Source organism: Anabas testudineus, chromosome 21 (assembly GCF_900324465.2).
Source record: "Anabas testudineus chromosome 21, fAnaTes1.2, whole genome shotgun sequence".
Taxonomy (NCBI): domain Eukaryota; kingdom Metazoa; phylum Chordata; class Actinopteri; order Anabantiformes; family Anabantidae; genus Anabas; species Anabas testudineus.
This window is the reverse complement of record NC_046629.1, coordinates 4,919,675-4,939,807: the sequence shown is the minus strand read 5'-3', so window position 1 is coordinate 4,939,807 and position 20,133 is coordinate 4,919,675. Positions and strand designations below refer to the sequence as shown.

General features: G+C 39.6%; 1 protein-coding gene across 2 annotated transcripts; it reads right to left on the bottom strand.

Moving 5' to 3' along the window:
• Positions 1-4,485: 4,485 nt before the first annotated feature.
• Positions 4,486-19,238, bottom strand: parp4 (poly (ADP-ribose) polymerase family, member 4). 2 transcript variants are annotated; one of them, XM_026376020.1, is made up of 31 exons: positions 19,103-19,238; positions 18,560-18,687; positions 18,128-18,311; positions 16,636-16,744; positions 16,410-16,488; positions 16,226-16,330; positions 15,929-16,087; positions 15,386-15,523; positions 15,056-15,223; positions 13,874-14,025; positions 13,289-13,420; positions 12,691-12,789; positions 12,317-12,500; positions 11,649-11,790; positions 11,277-11,419; positions 10,931-11,062; positions 10,651-10,737; positions 10,331-10,495; positions 9,958-10,004; positions 9,663-9,744; positions 9,397-9,534; positions 9,130-9,319; positions 8,818-8,888; positions 8,319-8,506; positions 8,096-8,195; positions 7,361-7,531; positions 7,075-7,155; positions 6,270-6,350; positions 6,065-6,160; positions 5,751-5,954; positions 4,486-5,400 (listed from the first exon to the last, which is right to left on the bottom strand). In XM_026376020.1, exons 2-31 carry the CDS (start codon positions 18,683-18,685, stop codon positions 4,633-4,635), a joined length of 4,521 nt encoding a protein of 1,506 aa, XP_026231805.1. In that variant the 5' UTR covers positions 18,686-18,687; positions 19,103-19,238; the 3' UTR covers positions 4,486-4,632. The 2 variants fall into 2 exon arrangements, with proteins under 2 accessions (XP_026231805.1, XP_026231806.1); XM_026376021.1 differs by having other exon boundaries at positions 18,560-18,776; positions 19,103-19,222.
• Between the last annotated feature and the right edge of the window lie 895 nt (positions 19,239-20,133).

Sequence of the window (20,133 nt, the reverse complement as noted above, 5' to 3'; positions counted from 1 at the left end):
ACACAGACCTGTGTTATACTGCATCACTCACTGCAGGTGAAACACTTTCTCTGTTGCCCCTTTTTCTTTCCATTCTTTCCCCTAAAGTACAGGAGGCAACGCCGTGTGTCCACATCAGAGTGAGATGTGAAGTCTGCATGTGGGACTATTTACGTTCTTTGGCTCCTTCGAGTTTCCACACCTCTATAGAAAGGTCCTGTTTTGACAGGTTTAATAATAACAGCATGAAAAGGTAGCGCGCAGAGCAAAACGCTAAACCCCCGAATTGGTGCACTACTGCTGTGTGAACAGAAGACACAAGAAGAGATACTGAGAGACAAGAATTTTAATTTGGTTCATGATCACACACAAACAGTGTCAACCTCCACCATGACATCTGATAAAGAAAACTGCCTAAAAGTGCAACTCTGCTGTTTGTCATTAACTTTCATAACAAAATGACAAAATGAAAATCAAACACTGTATATGTAAATGAATCAGAACTGCTCACAACAAAAACCTAAACACGAAGACAACATGATCTAAAATATAACTCAGGAAGGTGTTGAATGCTTTATAAGACTGAGAGGGACATAACATAAAGTAATGTAACAATGGACCATGTGCTAGGACATGTTTCATAGGTAGATACATGCTGTAAGCTTTCATTGTTGCTTCAGGGTAAAACAAAAAGCGCTAAATGTTGTTATGGATTTATTATGAGATATGTCCTCTGACACCACATGTTCACTGTATAGGTGTAAATGTACAGCGTCTTTCAAACAAACATTTACATGCACTCAATAAGAAACTAGGTGAGTAAACGTTATTTAGGAAGTATACAGTTAAAAGACAGGGCTTCCTTCTGGTTCTGGTAGGTCTCTGACAGTGATCCTATGAGAATGTATCTAAACTTAATACTTGCATTCAGTGACTCCTTTAAACTGCAGGAGCTGCTGTGTCAGTATCAGCTTGTTTGTCAATGGGAAACTTTGGAACATAAAGTGAGACACACTCTTCACATAAACTTAAGTTACCAGTGGCTCCCCTACTTTATTTCTCTTAACTCTTCTGAGAGTTCCAATAAAATTTGACTAACAAGATAAAATGTGCAGGATTAACATTTGATGTTTTATTTTTATTCAAAGCGACTTTCAGGGGTACAAGGTACAAGACTGAAACCCCGGTCTCCCACAAAGGGGACAGTGATCTTATCACTGTTACCACTATGCTAAGCAGCCACAAGCGAACATGGATACAGCGAGCGAGTCCGTGAACAGTCCGATCAAAAATCAACATCAAATCCATCTCATATGATCAGGACTCAAATTACCAGACTGGTAACACTCTTGCTCAGTTTGTCTTTTTTACTTTTTTCTCTAAATCCTAAATAATGTTCTCTTTCTCTCTCTTCATTCTCTTGTCATCTCATCCCTTCATTCACTCTCTGAAAACTGGTCAAAATATTCTCCCCTTCTTAAAAATCTCACTGTGCTTTAACCTTTTCTCAAACTTGCACAGTATGAAAGAGAGGAACTACATATTAACAATTTCAATTAACAAAAAGGTAACACAACTGACACTGAACAGACTAACTTCCATTCTGCAGCTTACTATTTGGATTAAGTAGGGACGCAACGTTCCAAAAACAAATGATGCTAGTGAGAAAGCCCAATTTTAATCCCACCACATTTACATGCAGATGCTTCTATCTAAAGTGACTTAAAAGTGAGGAACAAAGCAAATATCTCAGCCAAGGAGACAGACTTTAAAGTAAGGGGCTCTGGAGCTGAAGCTGAAACGTTTTGCCTGTTTTTTGCCTGAAGTGAAGGGACCACAAGACGTTGTTCGCTGGCAGAGCGCAGTGAGCGAAAATGCTGCTGAGATCATTTTGTAGTTAACAGTCAGAGCTTTACATGCGATGCAGCAGCGCAGAGATCTGAAAAGTGGTGTAACCTGTTTTATTTGGCTGATCAGAAATGAGATGTGCTGCTGCATTTGGACCATCTGGAGCGGTCTCATGGTGCAGCGGGTAGTCATGTAATCAACCTGAGATATGACCAGAGCTGGGTTGCATAGTCGGAACAAAGATATAGGTCACCTATGCCTAATTGTGTAGGTTTGTCCACAGACACTATTAACACTGCTTGGATTCACCATCCAGACAAACAACATCAGTAGACAGGACAGGACAGGTCAATCTGTCTGTTCAAAAAACACGTTTCATATTGTTTCACAAAATGCAAAGAAAGAAATACGTATCTATGTAAAAACTAATCAAAAAGATAATCTTGTCCCTACAGAAAAGGCAAACTGGTGTCGTTTTCTGATCTTTTCTCCGCGCTTCCTCACTCTTACTTGTCCACTCAGCAGGATATTAGAGGTACCGGGGTCTTCTGCAGCTTCAGCCCACTGAGAGGTGAGAAGGGAGGGAGGCGCTCATGGCCTAGCAGCTGACGAGTGGAGGACTCCCAGCTCAAACCGAACTCCAGGCGGCTGTAGGCGCATGGATACTGCCGGTCAGCCCAGCAAACCCAGTCCACTGCCCTCTTCACCTCCTCCCACCACTCAGGCCTGGAAAGGAAGTCGGTTTTTACCAAAAGATGAAGGTACTCTACTCTTTAAAGGTCCATACCCAAGCTTCTTACAGTTACACTAGATCAATTCAAGCCTCTATGCTGAACTCTGGATGTATGTGTATTTTGAACTTAAACATCAGAGAGTTTTTGTCTCAACAAAGTAAAAGTATTTTTCTATGTTTATCTTGTCGAGTCTAGTTGTGCACAGACCTGGGCTGAGCCTCATCCAGGGAGAAGAGGGTGCGGAGCAGTTTGCCTGCCTTCAGCTTCTCCACCCTCATCAGCTGCAGAACCAGAAGAGTTGCCACCAGCCTCAAGATGTCTGTATGGGCCCTCACACCTAAACACACACAGACACACACACATTTACATATTTTACATTTGGTGGGAACAGGTTAGGATCAAAGCTCAACTCCTGTAAAATAATCTATTTAAAGGCACCACAGACAGTGTCTTTATTATCAGTGCACAGCAGCATAAAGAAACAGAATGTAAAGAAAAGTACAAGTATAGTGTAAAACAATATTTATATTTGCACTGTGTATGTATTTACTGCAGATATGCGTTGTTCTCTTACTCCGCCATTCAGTATCACAGTATTTACACGTTTACACACGTTCTCAAATGTTTACTTACTAGCTACTTGTAGTAGTAACTTTTATACCTTTTATGTTTTTTTTTTCATTTCAAGCCTGTTTGAAAAAAGAAGCCTGACATATTTGTTTGTGAGGAAAAAAACCTGAACCTGACCTAAATCCCCTAAAACATGAAAATCTCCAATATGATGCAGTAGATTCTCTGCTGACGGATGATTTAAACCATCCAGTGCTTAATTTCATGTATTTTAAATTCATTATTAAATATATTTATAAGTGTGGTTTTTACTGTAAAAGCCTGGAATAGTTTCTAAGTTCTCACCTAGAGAATTGATGCCCCTGCTTTTCAGAAACACGTTGGTGAAAGTGTCTACGTCAACATTTATGAGTTCACCCAGCTCTGTGGTCAACTCCCAGTAGCCCTCCTGTAAAACACAGACAAACATAATTTAAAAAGAGGTAAGTAGCCGTCCTTAAGAGAAAAAGGCAGCCATGGCAAGTCAGAGCTGAACAGAATTAAATCTAATCTTAGTTCAATCAACACCACGAGAGCCATTTAATTTTAGTTAATAACAGATCCCATTCATATCATAGAAACAGCTTTGTTTCTCACCCATATACAGATGGCATGTTTGTAATATTTTCCAACAACAGTATTTTACTTTCATATTTTTATGCAAACATTATACAGCTATACTGTGTGGATGCATGGAAAACCATAAAGCACGTTATGGACAGCTATTACTGTCAACCTAGTCATTGAAAACAAATTAAACATTCACATGCTGTATTAGAAGCAAAACTACAAATGCACAGATAAGACACATGTACCCGTTTGTCTGGATTCAACCTATCTTGAAGTCAACATACATCATATCACTAAAACACCCAATAAGAATGTGAAATATCTTACTGTGTGCTGCATCTGGAAGATCTTTGTCCATTTGAGCTTCAATGCGTTTTCTGTGTCTGCTCTGAAAACACAAAACCACAGAGGACTCTCTTAGTGACTACAGGCAATAGCGAGACACTTCTTGTACACTGAATTAAATCCACATACTCATCTATATATAAACACACACTTATGCTAAGTTTGTCAAATATGGATATGGAACACTCGCAAAGAACTTTTATATTTAGTCATGTCAAGTCAAATACTTGCCGTAGTCTACCATTTGTCAACCAAAAATATTTAACAAGAATTGTTCTAAGTGAAACACATTGTAATGAAAAAAAAAATTTATATTTATATTGGGACTTACGTGCTGCATATCACTGGGTACGCCCTTCTTCTCAATGATTTAGCACAGAAACGTGAACGTTTTGCTGGGTCCAGTCCTGACCCAAAAAGTGAACCTCCTTGTGGAGGGCATTCTTGAGAAATTCCAAATGAGGAAGTTTGAACCAGAGACTGAGGAGTATATGAATCTACGGTTGAAAGGCCAACGAATGTATGTGATTTATTTGTGTCAGTGTAACTAGAAAATGACGCCATTGATCCAATTGGACCTCCAAAAGCTAATGGTACTCGACCCAAAAGGCACTGAGGCTGGAGATGATTTCACTGTGAGCGAATCTGCACAATGCAGACTCAGATCAACTGGACCAGGTGCCGCATTAGGTGCAGAACCCATCAACCCAATAGAGTGGGTGGGGCTTCTTTCTTTTTCTAGAGAATCAGCAGCGAAAGAATGCATTTGGATTTTTGAAGACATTGCACTCATGGGGGCTTGTTGAAGCTGCATTCTGACTATGGCCTGTGGTTTAGATAAACGGTCGACAGCAGGAGATGCAAACTTCTTTTCCTTCCTTTTACTTTTGGGGCGCCAATGTAACTCACTCTCTACAGGTAGTGTGTCACAAAGATCAATTACAGCTTCAGGTTCAAAAAAAGCCATTGGGAGAGGAGGAGTTTGACATATGAGTCCCGTTGGTAGGTAAGGAGGAGGAAGAGGTGAAACTGGACACGGAGGTACAGAGCTAGAATGAGCCGAGTTAAAACTATAAAGTATTGGAAGTGTTGGAGGTGGTGGAGGTGGTGGAGGTGGACAGGGTGGAGGGGGAGCTGACAATATGGTGAGTGATTGCAGTTGAGGAACAGAGGGGGAAGTGGGACAGTAGGCAATTTTTGGGGGTGGCATGAAGTCTCTTGAAGCGTCTTCCTCCTCATCTGCATCGCACAACATTGCACTTTCAATCATTGCGTTTCCATATAGGTCTCCATCATATGATATGTCATCATACGCCTGTAAAAAGGCAAAAAGAATCAAGAAGGATAAAAAAAAAAATAGAAAAAGGAATCAGAACTGATTTTTGCTCACAAATTAAATAGCTACAAGACAAACGTGTAGTGTATATTTACTGTTGTTCACGTACATAATTATTATTTATTATGCAGGTTCTTTCCTCTACACTGTGCATGCATTAAAATTAGCAGGTCAATCTCAAACATTCATGTTTTGCCGTCACTCCCTCACTTTCATAAGCACTAACTGGAGCTTCTTGCCTACTAATCTTGAATTCTTCATTATAAAGAAGAGAAATTCAGGATCAATAAACAAACAGCTCTGAACAAATTACAGACAGCTTGACCTACCTCGTCTTCATAATTGAGATTCATGTCCATCATTTTGCACTTTTCATAACAATAGTCAACCTCTACATAATTGTCTTCATCATCTTCATAATAGTCATCACTTTCCTCTTGAGAAGTCCAGCTGATGTAGGGGAGGATGTCTACATCTTCCTCTGCAATCAACTTGGGGACATCTGTGAAGCCCTGGTCCGTCTGTTCTGAATCCTAAAACAGAGCGGATGTGTTTAGTTCGTTTGGAAGCTACAGGGCGGGGTCTACCAGAGGTGAATACAAAGACCATTATATGTGATAAAAAAGCTCAAAACTGCACAAACCCTTTCCTCGATAGCCACAAAGCTGGTGAACTGAGACAGAATGGAGAACTCTTTGCTTAACTCAATGATGTAAGACTTCAACTCCGCTTTCTTCCCCTGGAAAAGCAAAAGTCCACGTCAATATGTGGAGCTCAGGCCAAAAGACAAACAAGGTGCGTTTATTTTGCTCTCAGAAAAGCTGTGACAGTGACGTACACCAACACACCTCATGTTCAGCTTCATCGGTGTGCAGGTTTCCATCTTCAAAATCCCTGATAAGGGCCCTCGCTGTGAGCTTGTGAAGAAACTGGAAACACACACACACCAGTGTGAATAATTGGGAACACATTTACATGCACTGCAGAAAGTAAGTGTAGCTTGATAAATGTGTACACACAGTAGATGCAGCAGATTCTTGCTTTATATCATCTTGTCTTATTTTCTAAGGTGGCTCACAGATTTTAACCGTTTAGTGGTAGAATATATAGCTTCACATTTTGTCAGATAAAGTCTGGCTCTAAATGTTGTTTCATTTCACCAGAATCGCAATGATGTGTGATTTTACAGTTATTTCTTCATTTTGACATATTGAACCTAAAAAGCACACAAGAAACATAAAATCAAAATAGAAAAAGTATATGTTGTTCAATGTGAAAAACAAAAACTTGTTTCTACTGAAATGACAAGAAATGACAGAGAAATACAAGGGAAATCATTAATGGGTACGTAACTCACTAACAGTTTTATTTGCCCTATGAACGACATTTTATTGGATACAGAAAGTCTGAAGTTCAACCCAAATTGAAGTTGAGGTGAATTGTGCTACTGTCTTGTTGCTACGTTGTCTTAATTGGTCACGAGACTTGGACACGCTGACATGTCTGTTGACCCCAGGGGGTTAATAACTCGACTTACTGTAACCTGCTCACTAAAGCCAATGTAAACAAAGTCAGTATGTAGAGAGTAAACTTGTTGTGTGTTGTGTGATCGGCAGCAGAAGCTGTTGAGACTGTTGAGTGTTCTGTTCTTACTGTGCCCCTCGTCTTCTGCAGCTCACTGGTCGACACCATAGTTTTAAGCTCCTGACCACTCAGGTTTCCAAGGAGGGTGGCCTTGTATGAAGTTAAAATCCTTTTAGTCATTAAAATATGCTGCAAATATTTGCTGATTTTTAGATTCTTCAGTAAAAATTGATGAAAATCAGTGGTTTTAACAGTTGCTTAAAGCCCTTTAGTACTTTAAACTAGCTAATAATATTTTATAGACTAAACAATTACGGTGTCATTCAGTTTTCATTCATGTATAGAAGCTGTGTACCTGAGTGCAGTGTGGCACAAAACCATAAACCAGAGTGTGACAGTCACTGAACAGAGCATGGATCTGCTTGGGGGCCTGCACAGGAGTGGGTGCTGATAGGCTGAACTGCTGCCACTTCACTGACACTGAATTGCAGCCAGGAGACGCCATCCGCTTCACCTGACACGCCACCTGCAGCCAAAACAGACAAGTTAACCATTGTTGTTTCACTGTATGTATGTGATAATGTATAAGAAGCTGCATGTGTTAAATGGGGCTCCATGTTGAGAACTGCATATACACAGAAAGAACACAACTCATGCACGTGGTCTTTCCAAACTGCAATAAATATAAAATAGTGCCAGAGCAAGGCCTTGATAGAAGGTCCATTTCTGCATAAGTGTTACATCATAGCAGCTAACAGTCAACATCTTTATGACAAATTAGGTGACAATGTGAAAGGTATCACTACTGTTGACAAACCAGGAGCGAGGCAATACCTGAAAATTCAGCTCTTCTCTGTTTTACAGAGGTTATAATTGATAAATTATCATTGCTAGTAAATTTGCCATGTCAACACCAAAATATGTGTTAATTTGATGTTTATTTGATGTTTATGTTTATATGAAAAATAGTTAAATCTTAATTTTGGCTTTGTTTACATCACATTGTTATTAAATATGAGTGTATGGGATAATTCACTCACAATAATCAGTCATTAATTATCTATGATTGACTAAACATAGTCATTGTCACCTTCTCTTGCCAGTTGTGTTTGGTTTTTGTGTCAAAGAATTCATAAGCGCCACCTCCTGCCTGGGCCAGGGCTCTCAGCATGTGTCGATTGGCTGTTGGGCTGAGAAGAAAAAATACTCAGGTTTAATACATATGTCATCAAAAAACGCTCAGTGTGCAGAGCTGCTGTGCTGTAGACAAATGGCATAGATGAAAAATGTGGATGTAAATGTGTCTGTAACACCTGAGGCCACAGGTGAAAAGGCGGCTGTGCTGAGCGTTCTCTCTGAGTAGTTTCAAGGTGAGCTCTGCGTTCTGGATGTGACCGTCTGACAGCAGCAGAATGTTCCTGATGCCGCGCGTTGGAGGCAGCAGGTTGAGCGCTTGCAAGGGTCGCCATAGCTCTGTGCTGCCCCCTACTGGAGTAAAGCACTGACAACACAGAGAGGAAGAGAGTTCTAAGAACTCAGAGGTATATATAAAGTAGTATATATATGTCTGATGAAAGAGACTGAAGGTATGTCAGACTGTGGACTGTCAGTATTATACTTTATTTTGTAAGGTCAGAAACAGGTTATAGTTGAATATCTTAAACTTTGGTACTCCAGCACTCAATACTGTAGTTCCAAAAAAAACATGCTCGCCTCATTTCAGAGTTCTGCAGGAACACTACTCAATAGTCCTTATAGCAATAGCTTCCAGGCTGAACTGCAGTATCAAACAATCTGCCAGTCATAACTCACCTTGAGGAACTGCTCTGCATCGTGATAAGCTTCAACACGGGGCTGTGCTGTTATGAAAGCTTCTTTGTGATCTGACAGACAGAACACAGTGAAAGTCAGAAAATAACTGTCTTGTACATAGTTATTTTTTAAAGTAGTCTGTCATCTGTAACCTGTCATCTTCAACTGAAATTTTCTTTAATGTTAACTTTAATGGTGACAGGTTGTGAACAAAAAATACAGTTTTATTTTATTTTTGGGAAACTGTTCCTTCTGTGTCTGTCTACATTCTACTACTGCATACATAAAATCTACATAAAAGATAAAACTGACCTGTGCCGAACAGAATGACATTAATTTTGAGGTTATGGTCAAGCGTTTTCAGGATTTGCAGAGCGATTCTCTGAGCTGTGCAGAGAGATTCCCCCCTCATGGACTCTGATGTGTCCAGTAACAGAATGACTTCATCGGATGCTGAGCTAGAGCTGATGTCGAAATCTGGATAAAAGACCAACATGCAAGCCTAAGGGGGGGGAGAGAGGGATTAATGTTAAAAGTAACAGACTGAGACAAAGAGAAAAGAAAGACAGACAAACAGACCTGGCTGTCCTTGTCTGGGTGTTTCTCCACCCACATTCTGGGCAGGTGGACATCAGAGAGAGTGATCGATAGCTGGAAACCTTCTGAACCCATGACCTGTCCTGGCAGCACACTCACCACCGCCTTACAGTCAGTTCTCTATGGGATAACACAAAAAGAATAATCACATAATTTAACCTTTTGTATTATACAACATCACATTAAAGAGGATTTAAAAAAAACAAAGTAATGACATTTGAAAACACCCATATTTACACACAGATTACCTTCGTTTTGACTTGGTGAGTAATGCATTGGAGCCTGGAGATCTCATAGGGCATCTCAACTGACATGTCCAAAGTGAACTCCCTGAACAAAAACAAACAGGGCATTGGACAGAAACTCTATTTTACACATTTTGATGTACAAAATAAACTCGCAGGGAAGAACACAAAGGCAAACACTAAAAGGACAACAAAGATTCTCTATGCAAATGTTTTTATGAATGACTAATGAATGTCTTTGTCAATTCATGTTTGTGGATCATGTAGTCAAATTTTTAAACCATATAATATAGTTTACCTTGTACTTGATGCCTCATCAGTCACACACACCTTTTCCAAAGTGACCTGTTGAAAGATGGAAACACACAAAGACATTTTACTTTTAATGCCAAGCTTCTGGTGTCCTCCGACATGAGAGCTGTTATTTAATATCATACAAATTCCAAACACAATTTAAAAGGATGTAGCAGTTGTCATGATGGGAAAACACACGTTAAATACAACAAAATATAGAAAAAAATCACAAAAAGGAAAATCACAGCAATAAAAAAAACATATGTATATACAGTATATTGTTCAGTAGCAGGCTCTACCCCTCTGTTTTATTACTACTTTGTTTCTATGGGGATCTTCTGCCATTTTCATTCAGCTACAGAATCTGCTCCTCTAACCTGTGTGGTCTGGTTGAGGGCAGCACTCTCCTGCCACGGAGCCACACTCCCAGGCAGGGAGAAGAAAACACTCCCATCCCTGACGATCAGCTCAGACACAAAGGTAACTTTAATGAGAACAGTCGCACCAGGAGGCAGATTGCCCACACTGATGGTGAACACGTCCTGCAGAGAGCACACAAATAACAACTGGTGTAATAATACATTTTTGTTTCAATGAAATCACAGACACAAGTTTTAAACAATAACAAAATCCTGTGTAGTATGCTTGATTTAAATGTGCATGATGATGTGTGTTTGTTTAACTGAGGTGGACATACAGGGGCATCTTGATCCATGAGGTATGCCCCGTGGCCTCTTTCTATAGCCTGCTTGTACTCCTTGCGAGCTGTTTCTTTCTCCTTCACCTGAAAACCAAACAGAGAAACAAGGTGGAATTGTTTTTTCTGACTATCCATGTTAGTTTTATCCTATGAGCTTTGTTTGTACATGAGGTTTTCTGAACGGCGGCTGAAAATGTATGCAAAAAAGGCAGAATTTAAACAGAGGAAATCTAGGAATCTAAGAATCTAAGAGAAAAGTTAAGCTACTGCAGGTTACCTGTCCCACCACATGTTTCCCATTGATGAAAGCTTCAAACCCACACACTGCTGCAGAATCATCCAATGGGAAGACATACTTTGCCTCAATAGGCACAGAGCTTGTGTTGGTGTATTTTTGGAAAATGATGACCTAAAAGAGGAGAGTAGACAGGACAGGATTTCAGGACCGCTGTGAGAAATACGGTCAGTGCTTTATTTGAGGCACTCAAGCCTCTCCTGCATTCCTCTAGTCTCAGCAACATTAAAATTTTACATCCAGTAATCTGATGCATTTTTGGAGGCTAAATCAAGTCAACCACAAGATCACAGAGCAGCCATCAACCTAACAGAAAAAACATGTTCACCTGAGAGAGAAGATCCATCAGTTTACACTTCACATGAACCGCCTGCAGGGGGAGCTGTTGACCAGAGCTGTCTAACAGTCCGGCCGTCACGTCCTCCAGTGGGTTTTTAATGCTTTCAATCCCATCATCCTCCGCACTGAGTTCTACATAACATGTGTGATCACAACAATCACAGGAAAACAATGAATAGGTCAAAGTATTTAATTAGATTCATGTGATAATAAAATGCACGTTTGTAAAAACATCATCTTTGCTGATGAACTTCCAAACTGAACAATACGTGGCTGTGCTCAGGAAACTGCATTAAAAATCAAATTTCAGATTTCTCGTCTCTTCAGTGTGAAAAAGCCTCTGAGGAGAACTAGTGCTCACCTTGGTCAGTAGAGGGCAGACACACCTCAGCTGAGGTGCTGATGGCAGGACTGAACTCCTTCAGCTGGTCTCCGTCCACACTGAACTGAACCACATACTTCAGTTTTATCTGATCAGGACTGTACACCACATATTCATCATCCTAAAGCACAAAATAATATATGTTAGAGTACACCCTGCCACAGAGTCATAGATCTGTAGGTTTGATATGATACGTCCATTATACAAACATGATGATAATTTGTGGATAATGTTCCTGCCTTCAGAGGAAACATTTATCATTTGGGTATAATTAATAAATAAAGCTTATAGCATCTTTCAAAAAACAACACAGCCTTTAAGAACAAGAAGAAATATTTTTGGGTCCCCGAGGGTCCCTCAGAGGCAGCCCAAAATCTCTGCAGACAATCTGCACTGCAAGCTTCTCATATGTAAACTGGAGGCTAGGTCTGTGCACTGTATGTGCAGGTTATTTTCAATCAGCTGTACTTTATTGTTAATCTGTTGCACATACTGCATTCTTTTTCTTTTTTGATTTGCAGTATGATGTTGTTCAGTCAAATACAATTAATTCTTGCTGTCAGGAGATCATGTTTTCTAATGCACAGATGTGGAAAATGTTCACGTACACAAAGCCCCTGACTGAATTACGAATTGAAGAATCCTACCTGAAACTCTGAACGAACATTAGCGGTGCAGCGGACCCCGTGCACACTGTGGTGTCCCTCAGGAGCCTGCGTCAGTGTGAAATCTCTCTTGTGGAGGTCCCTGCAGCATCCCAGTGCCACATCACACACCAGCAGCATCCGAGAGCCATCTGTCTCACTGGGCTTGGTGTATTTCACACTGGTGCTGAGGATGGAGGACAAAAAGAGATGATTGTGTTTCTGCCTTGAAATCATGAAATGATGTAACTGAAGACTGCAGGCTCAGCAATGCAACAACATCCTTCATAAAACAAATTATAATAAACACATCGTGAAGAATATCAATTTCATACAAAAACTATAAAGGAGGAATGAGTTTGAGATTTTCTATTAACCTCATGGCATCACTAAAGTAGATTCCACTGCCCAGATTACCAACGTCTGTTCTCTGTATCCCATGAAGCTCCACTCCAACACGGGGCAGCAGCAGGCCACTGAAGACAGAGTGAAGATACAAAGTAAAAAATTAAAGAGGAGACAGAAGCACTGTGCAAAATAGGAATGAACCTATTTAAAGTATGTAAATGTTTAGAAGGAATTATTACATCAAATATTAAAGTACCGAGTTATAAAACTGTCATTACACACAGGCTCTTTCAGTCCAGGCTATAAAAAGCTCTAGAGGGTCACTGCTTGGAAATTCGAGCTTTATTTCTTCATATATCCTGTAGGGTCGAGCTGGGAAAACTGCACCTAATGAAACCCGCTGAAGTAAATGGCTGAAATCTAGGGTATACCTTCATCTTATAACTGCAATAAATCCAAACCTACAAAATGTCCTTTTAGAATTACATTCACTACCTGCACACAGTCTGTAACACATCAATACTAAACTGTTTTGTGAATGTAATGTGAAAGTCCCATTATGGACAAAGCGTTGGATCATAATTATTTAAATCAACAATGTGACACAATGTGAGTGTATGATCTCACCGAGACAAGATTCCTACAAAGTTACTGGGGCTTGAGGAATGCAGGAGAGGCTTGATATTCCCAACCTCACTCTTAAACATCTGAAGCTCCACTCCCCTGTTGACACGCATAACCTGCCGGATCGTCACCTTGCTGTAGCACAAAGATAGAAACATAGGCAATGAAATACCACACACATCTGAATAAATATAAATGTGGAGGGATGAACACGCCTGACTACACGAGGGTTTAGAACACAGACATAAATGCTTGTCAGGCTGTGTTTAAAATTTGAAATTTGTAGTACTTGGTTGACAACGAAAACACCATGGCAAAAAAGCTGTAAGTTGGATGCATAAAACAGCTAAAAGAGAATGAGATTCACTTTTCGACTGTGTGACAACTGGTATTTTCTGGTGGATCTGTGGCAATGTGGTATATATAATAGATATATAAATAACAGGAGGTGTGCTTTTACATTTGCAATAGGTTTCGTGAATAGGAATATGTGCTTTGGGGTTTAGAAGCAGAAGAAGTGTCACTGCAAATGTGTTCCCTTGAGAATATCACAGATCTAGAACATGAATTTCTGAAGCGATACACTACCTGTCCTGCAGCAGAGCAGTTACAGCCTGAAATTCAGAACTGCTAGAAGGAACAGCTTCAATGCTGCACCGCAGAGCGCGGTACTTCCCCACACTGGAAGGCGCAGGACTTCTCAGGGTCATCTCACTCACGTTCAGAACATCTCTGATTAACTTGATATAGAAATGATTGTGTTCATGTTAGAAGGGAAATTCCCAGCGGACAAAGAACTTTTATCACAAATACAGTTAAAAATGTTAAAAGTGTTAAAATTGTAAGCTGTACACAATCATACATTTAAATGAATTAATGGTTTTAGAAGTCTATTATGTAAATTTATTATGTATGTGGCAGTAGAAGAATATCAGACTTTCATCTTATCTACTGTAAACATCCAACCTGTAGCTTCTATTTATCTACTTAACATTTATTTGTTAAAAGGCTTAAATACACTGTTAGTCACAGAACAGTGTTTAACAAGCAGACTGAGCAAAATACTAATTGTGTAGACAATAAATTAATTGTCTTCACATACTGTTACTGCATTAATATGCTTGCATGTTTTACATCAAGAGAAATTTGTTTTTACAGGATCTACTTTTTGTCCTTCTCTCTCTGGGGTTCCATAAAGCTGTTTCACTACCATCCACACTTTGGTTTAATTTTTAAAGCAGTTGATTTCTCTCTGTGCATTGAATTATTGGATAATATTGTCCATCAACAGCACATTTAACTTATGTGCACACTAACTGTTTTGAGCTTGATTAATTTGGTCACTTCCAGTGTGAACACACCCCAGGCTCAAAACCTGTTGAGATTTACAAAACTCAGTTCCAGGAAAGTTGGGACTTTTTCTAAAAGGCAATACAAATAATAATCTGACATCTGCATTACCTTGTCATGGTGACATAACAGTTATCAAGAAAAGTGCGAATGTCAGCATCTGTGATGTTTGGGGGCGCATGACTGTCTACAGCACCGGTGACTTGCATATGTGTGAAGGTATCACTGATGCAGAGGCGTATACTGGGATTTACAGAGACATCTGCTGCCATCAAGGCAACATCTTTTTCCAAGAAGTCAATGGATACTTCTGCCAGACAAAGATTAAGTATTCTTGCCCTTTAAACCATTACCATTAGTCTCTTTGTGTCAGTATGTGTATCATATTGACATGTTGTGCAGGTGTGTAAGTTGTGTTACCTGGCAGAGGTCCAGCTTCTGTGAGATGAGCTTGGCACTGGGAGGTAACTGAGGTGCTCTGTGTGGCAGCAGAGTGTAAACGTCTTCCAGAAGAGATTCTGCCTCAGTATGATTGCCTTCTTTTAGTTTCCTCTGAGCCTGAAGCAACAAGCCCTCAGCCCTGCTCACCTACACACACAGACACACATTAACAAGACACAAAGCACAAGTGAAATTCTCACGGGATCCGTGATGAAAGTCTTTTCTCGAAGTTAGAATGAACAACAGGCTCATGGGACAAATTTCAGTCGTCTGACAACAGACAGAACAATCCACAGGGGAGAACCTTACATCATTGAGGCTGAGCCCGTCGATCGGAACTTGGAGGATGTTCTCAAGGCAGCCCAGGGCCTCTGTCCACAACAGCTCCACAAATACACCCACCTCCTGTGATAAGCTTCCTGTATTCAGCTTCTCTTCCAGCAGCAGCTGCCAGTACAGTACAACATAGCATGGCAGTCAGCTGATCAGCTACACATGTCCAGCTACAGTGACTCTAAAGGCTCCAGACATCATAACACAAGTATATTTCAGAACCTACTAAATAAGCTACTACTGACTCATATCAGAAATATCTTTGTAAAGTCAGAACAACACAAAATAAACCTTAAATAAAAAGCACACAGATTTAAAGGTGTTTTTTGATGATAATATATAACATATCCCTATTAAACTTAAGTATAATCTATTCATTTGTCCTTTAAACAGTATATATTGGTGGATAATTTCCAACTTCCAACACTCCAATACAGCATTACCTTTCTTTGTTTGTTAAAAAAGACTTCCACCAAAACATGTAAACTGTTTAAGAAGTGTGCAGGCAATGTTTCAGACCTGCTGCAGGGGACCAGAGCCCAGGTCCTGGGCCTGAGATGGGATGTTGCTCCTCAGCTGCAGACCAGTACTCTGCAGGTTCTCCCTCAGAGCTAGGTATACTTCCAGAGCATCCTCTGAGGTGGGCAGAAAAACCAGCTTATCCTTCACCGCTGCCTTCTGTTAGCACAAACAGCCACAAATGTAGATTACTGTTGCTAGAGGTCAAATAATAACCAACATTATTTGGTTACAGTTTCCTCCGGTTTGTTTATCAGACTGTAATCTGAACATAGTAATACACAAAAGACTTTATACCTTAGCTTCTATATCATTCATCCAGTAACAAACCACGCGGTATTGCCGTCCATTATCTCCTTTGACACTCTGTAGCTCCAGCACACACCAAGTGTTACTGTTTGTCTTGAGAGAAATAGATATTATCAAGATTAGTAATTCTAGTATTACTATAATGACAGTATTACTCAGCTAAAAGTTGCACCTTTTGAAAGACAGAATACTTTGCCACTTCAAAATTATCCGGAAAAGTTGGGAGATCAGAGTCTGTTTCAGTATAAATTCTGTGAAATATAACAAATGACAACCATGATGAAAAGATTAATGACATTTCATGTACTATTATGATACTGGGAATGTAATGTACAATAATGTTAATATTAAAATGTGTCTGTTAGGCAGGCCGGCATGAGGATGATTGTTCTTCACACCTGAATCTTTCCAGGACATTTCCGCTCCTCTCTGGAGTCTCTGAGATCTTAGGCTTGAGTTGCCTGTTGGGTGGCTCAGGAAATGCTTTCCTTGCTGGTACTTTGGACACTATAATGCACAAGACAGAACAAATTGACATTTACAACACAGTCAGCTTCATGTCCATTGTTCTGCAAGAACTGGTTTGCATTTAAACCTGCTTACTTAGTCAATGTACACACAGGTTAAGTAAGCTGGGTGGTGAACAGACTGCTAAAAATACAAAACTACTGCAGGTTTAACTTCGCTGTACAGAAAAGCTGCATGGGTAACAAAGTACAGGACTGCAAACACTTAATGGCCAAACACACCCCTTATCTGAACCTAAAGAATGTCCATATATCAATGTAGAGACTGAAGTGGGAGGGCAATACTGTTGAGCCAGCACAGAAAACTCATGACTTGTGTGAGTGATAAATTCCTAAAAAAACCATTGTGAGTCACTGCGCTGGAACTGGGTGGAGCCCTAATTCTGCTTTAGCTGAGTGACTGAGGCAGAAAATACAAAATGAGTGATTAGCATTTATTTTTATAAAACAACTCTACATCAGTAGAAATCCCACATGAACAGTTTGCACATATCAAAAAAATTATCTAATTTCAAATTTGATACATTAACAGATACGTACAGTATTTTAAAGTATCATGACAGACAGTGCCTATAAAACATATTCACCCCCTATATATTTTAATTTAATTGACATTACTTTGTTGAAACCTGTTTTGACTTTGACATTAATGAGGTATTTTTCTGTAATTTTTTTTGTCATAGTCGTCAACTTTTATTGACCATGACTGATTTATAATGTCAGTAAAAGGATAAAACATCCAAGGAGGTGAATACTTTTTATAGGTACTGTACATTACTACCAAAAACACATTTCTGTCAATGCCATCATGAGATCTAATAAATAGATTTTTGAAAACTTTCATGATTAAGAAAATTTTGTTGTCAATTAATTAATTGTTAAAGTGAAGGAGATGTATAGATATTTATGCACTGCATTAAATTTATTAATGCATTACTGTGTACATCAATGTACTTTAATGGTCTCTGTCATATAACAACCCTGTCAAGAGGAGCAGCCAAAAATTCAACCAGAATTCAGCTGAAAGCTTGCCGAGGGCATTTAACCACATGTTAGGTGTTTTGTTTGTGTAGTTTTGACCTTTATGTGAATTTTCAGCCTCTTTAAAAACCCTCAAATAAACAAAACCTTGTGCAACACACAAACTGAAATAAACAATTTGCTAACTATACATCTCTCAGATAAATATAAGGGAGTAGAAAGTTGAATATTTCTCATTGAATTCCAATGGAATAAAAAGTGAAAAATGAAGTAACAAGCAACCCAAAGCAGTATCGCCATTTTACTTTCCCTGTTTACAAAATCTACTTAGAGTTTCTCTAAATCTGTAGGTTTTCAAAAGTAATCACTACTTAGACAGTACCTTGATGTGACTCTTGCTCTGTGATGGACACATCCAGCTTGTAGTCATCCACAGGCAGAAGAATCCCAGCGTTGAGGCTGCTGAAGACATAATCCACCCCGACCACAGGGGTCTGGTGCTTTTGGATGCTGCGCAGCCTGTTGGAGCTCAGGCTGGATACATCGCTGGTCACTACCAGAGAGCACTGTGGGAAACATAAACAGAAAGAAAGCAGAGAGGGAGTTTTGATTTGTGTTACAGTACATGAACACATCCAACAGGCAGAGGAAGAGGTGCTGCATGCTGTGCAGCATGGTACCACTGTGATGGTACGGTATACAGCACAGCCACCAAAAGATTGATGCTACTGAAGGAGGCCGATAAATAATAAAGGACCCTGATGATATCTCTGCACTGTACTGGTGTTTGTGGAGAATAACCACATCCTCTGACCTGTTTGTTGACCACAAAGGTGATGCTGCCTCCATTCTCTGTTATGGCCGACTTCAGGTTCTTCTTCTCTTTGAAGGGCAAAGTTTTCAGCTCCAACAGGACGAAGCAGTCCTTAAACACCGCCATGCCTGGGAGGAGAAGTGTAGTAATATGAAGCCTAATAACAGTATGATTCACAGCTACTTCCTTATTCTTCTGTGCGCAGGTGAACACACACCTACACGGGAAACAAATGCGGAAACAAATTCACCAAACTAGGCTGCAAAAAGTACAACTTCTAAACCAACTAACCCTAAAGTGCACTGACACAGTATTAGTCACTTACTAACATACTGTATATTTTATATAGCGAATATAAACACATTCACAGTGTAAATAATCTGAATAAAACAACTAATAAAGTCAGGAAAGTGAAGGTGTCCCACATTTCCTAGTACATTAATGACCCGTAATAAACACGTAACTTAGCTAGCTAGCAAAAAACAAGTTAGCTAAATAGATTTAACGTTAACAGCTAAGTTCGCTTATAGACGAGACTCTTACTGTAAATATCCACACGTCACTGCTGCGTTGTTGTCAGAAAGTATATAAGATATAAGATCTTGGAGTCTGTTGAAGTGTTGTAGAATCCACAGCTGCCACAGCTGCGACAACAGTTAGCATCAAGCTAACAACAAAACCGACGGCTTCCGGTTGGCCTTCAAAATAAAGTGAAACAAACCCATCACATGCTCATTCCATCACTTTGAAAATAATATTAAAAATCTGTCTGTTTTTTTATTTATTTATATATATTTACAGTATTTTCAGTGTCACTGCCATTTAAAATATATTCTTTTTTCCACAAAAGTGCTCTGAAAAAGCACTTGTACATTTAGTACACTGCCCAGCTGCAAATGACAAAGCTAAGTCAAAGTCCAGTCAAGTTTATTTGCATTGCACTGTTCATATACATCTGTAAATAAAGGTTTATCACATCAGCATAAAATCAAATGAATTAATATTATAAAATCAAATGAAATCAAAACAACATTACCAAATCCAAATTTATAAAATCAAATGAAATCCAAATAATATCACCTGGTTTTATGTTGAACTTTGCCCTAATGGGGTTTACAATCTGCTCTACAACAACACCCTGTGTCCTCTGTGCACCCACCTGTAAGATAAGGAAGATCTCCTCAAACAAATCCTTTTAAATCAATTACACTTGAATTAATTCATTTGTGAATTAGGGTGGGACTTTTATTTTGAAAAGACGTGCAGAAAGTGGAAGAAGTGTCAGTGTATGGTTCAGTGACTTGTCAGAGTGGGTCAGTGGGCGTCTTCCTGGCCCTAACACTCCTTCTTCCAGTCATTCACATGCACTGCTCTGTGCTGACCTCCTCTGGAAAAAGAGCTTTCACATTCAGGAGCAGCACAGCTGGATATCAGGTTTCACTGGGCTTTTCTCTGGAACATCCAGTGATGGTGATGTGATGGTAAATTGAGTCACCATATTAGAAACACATTCAGCTCTAAGACTATCCAGTCATTCGTTCAAACTTGAATAAGGACACATACACTAACACTGT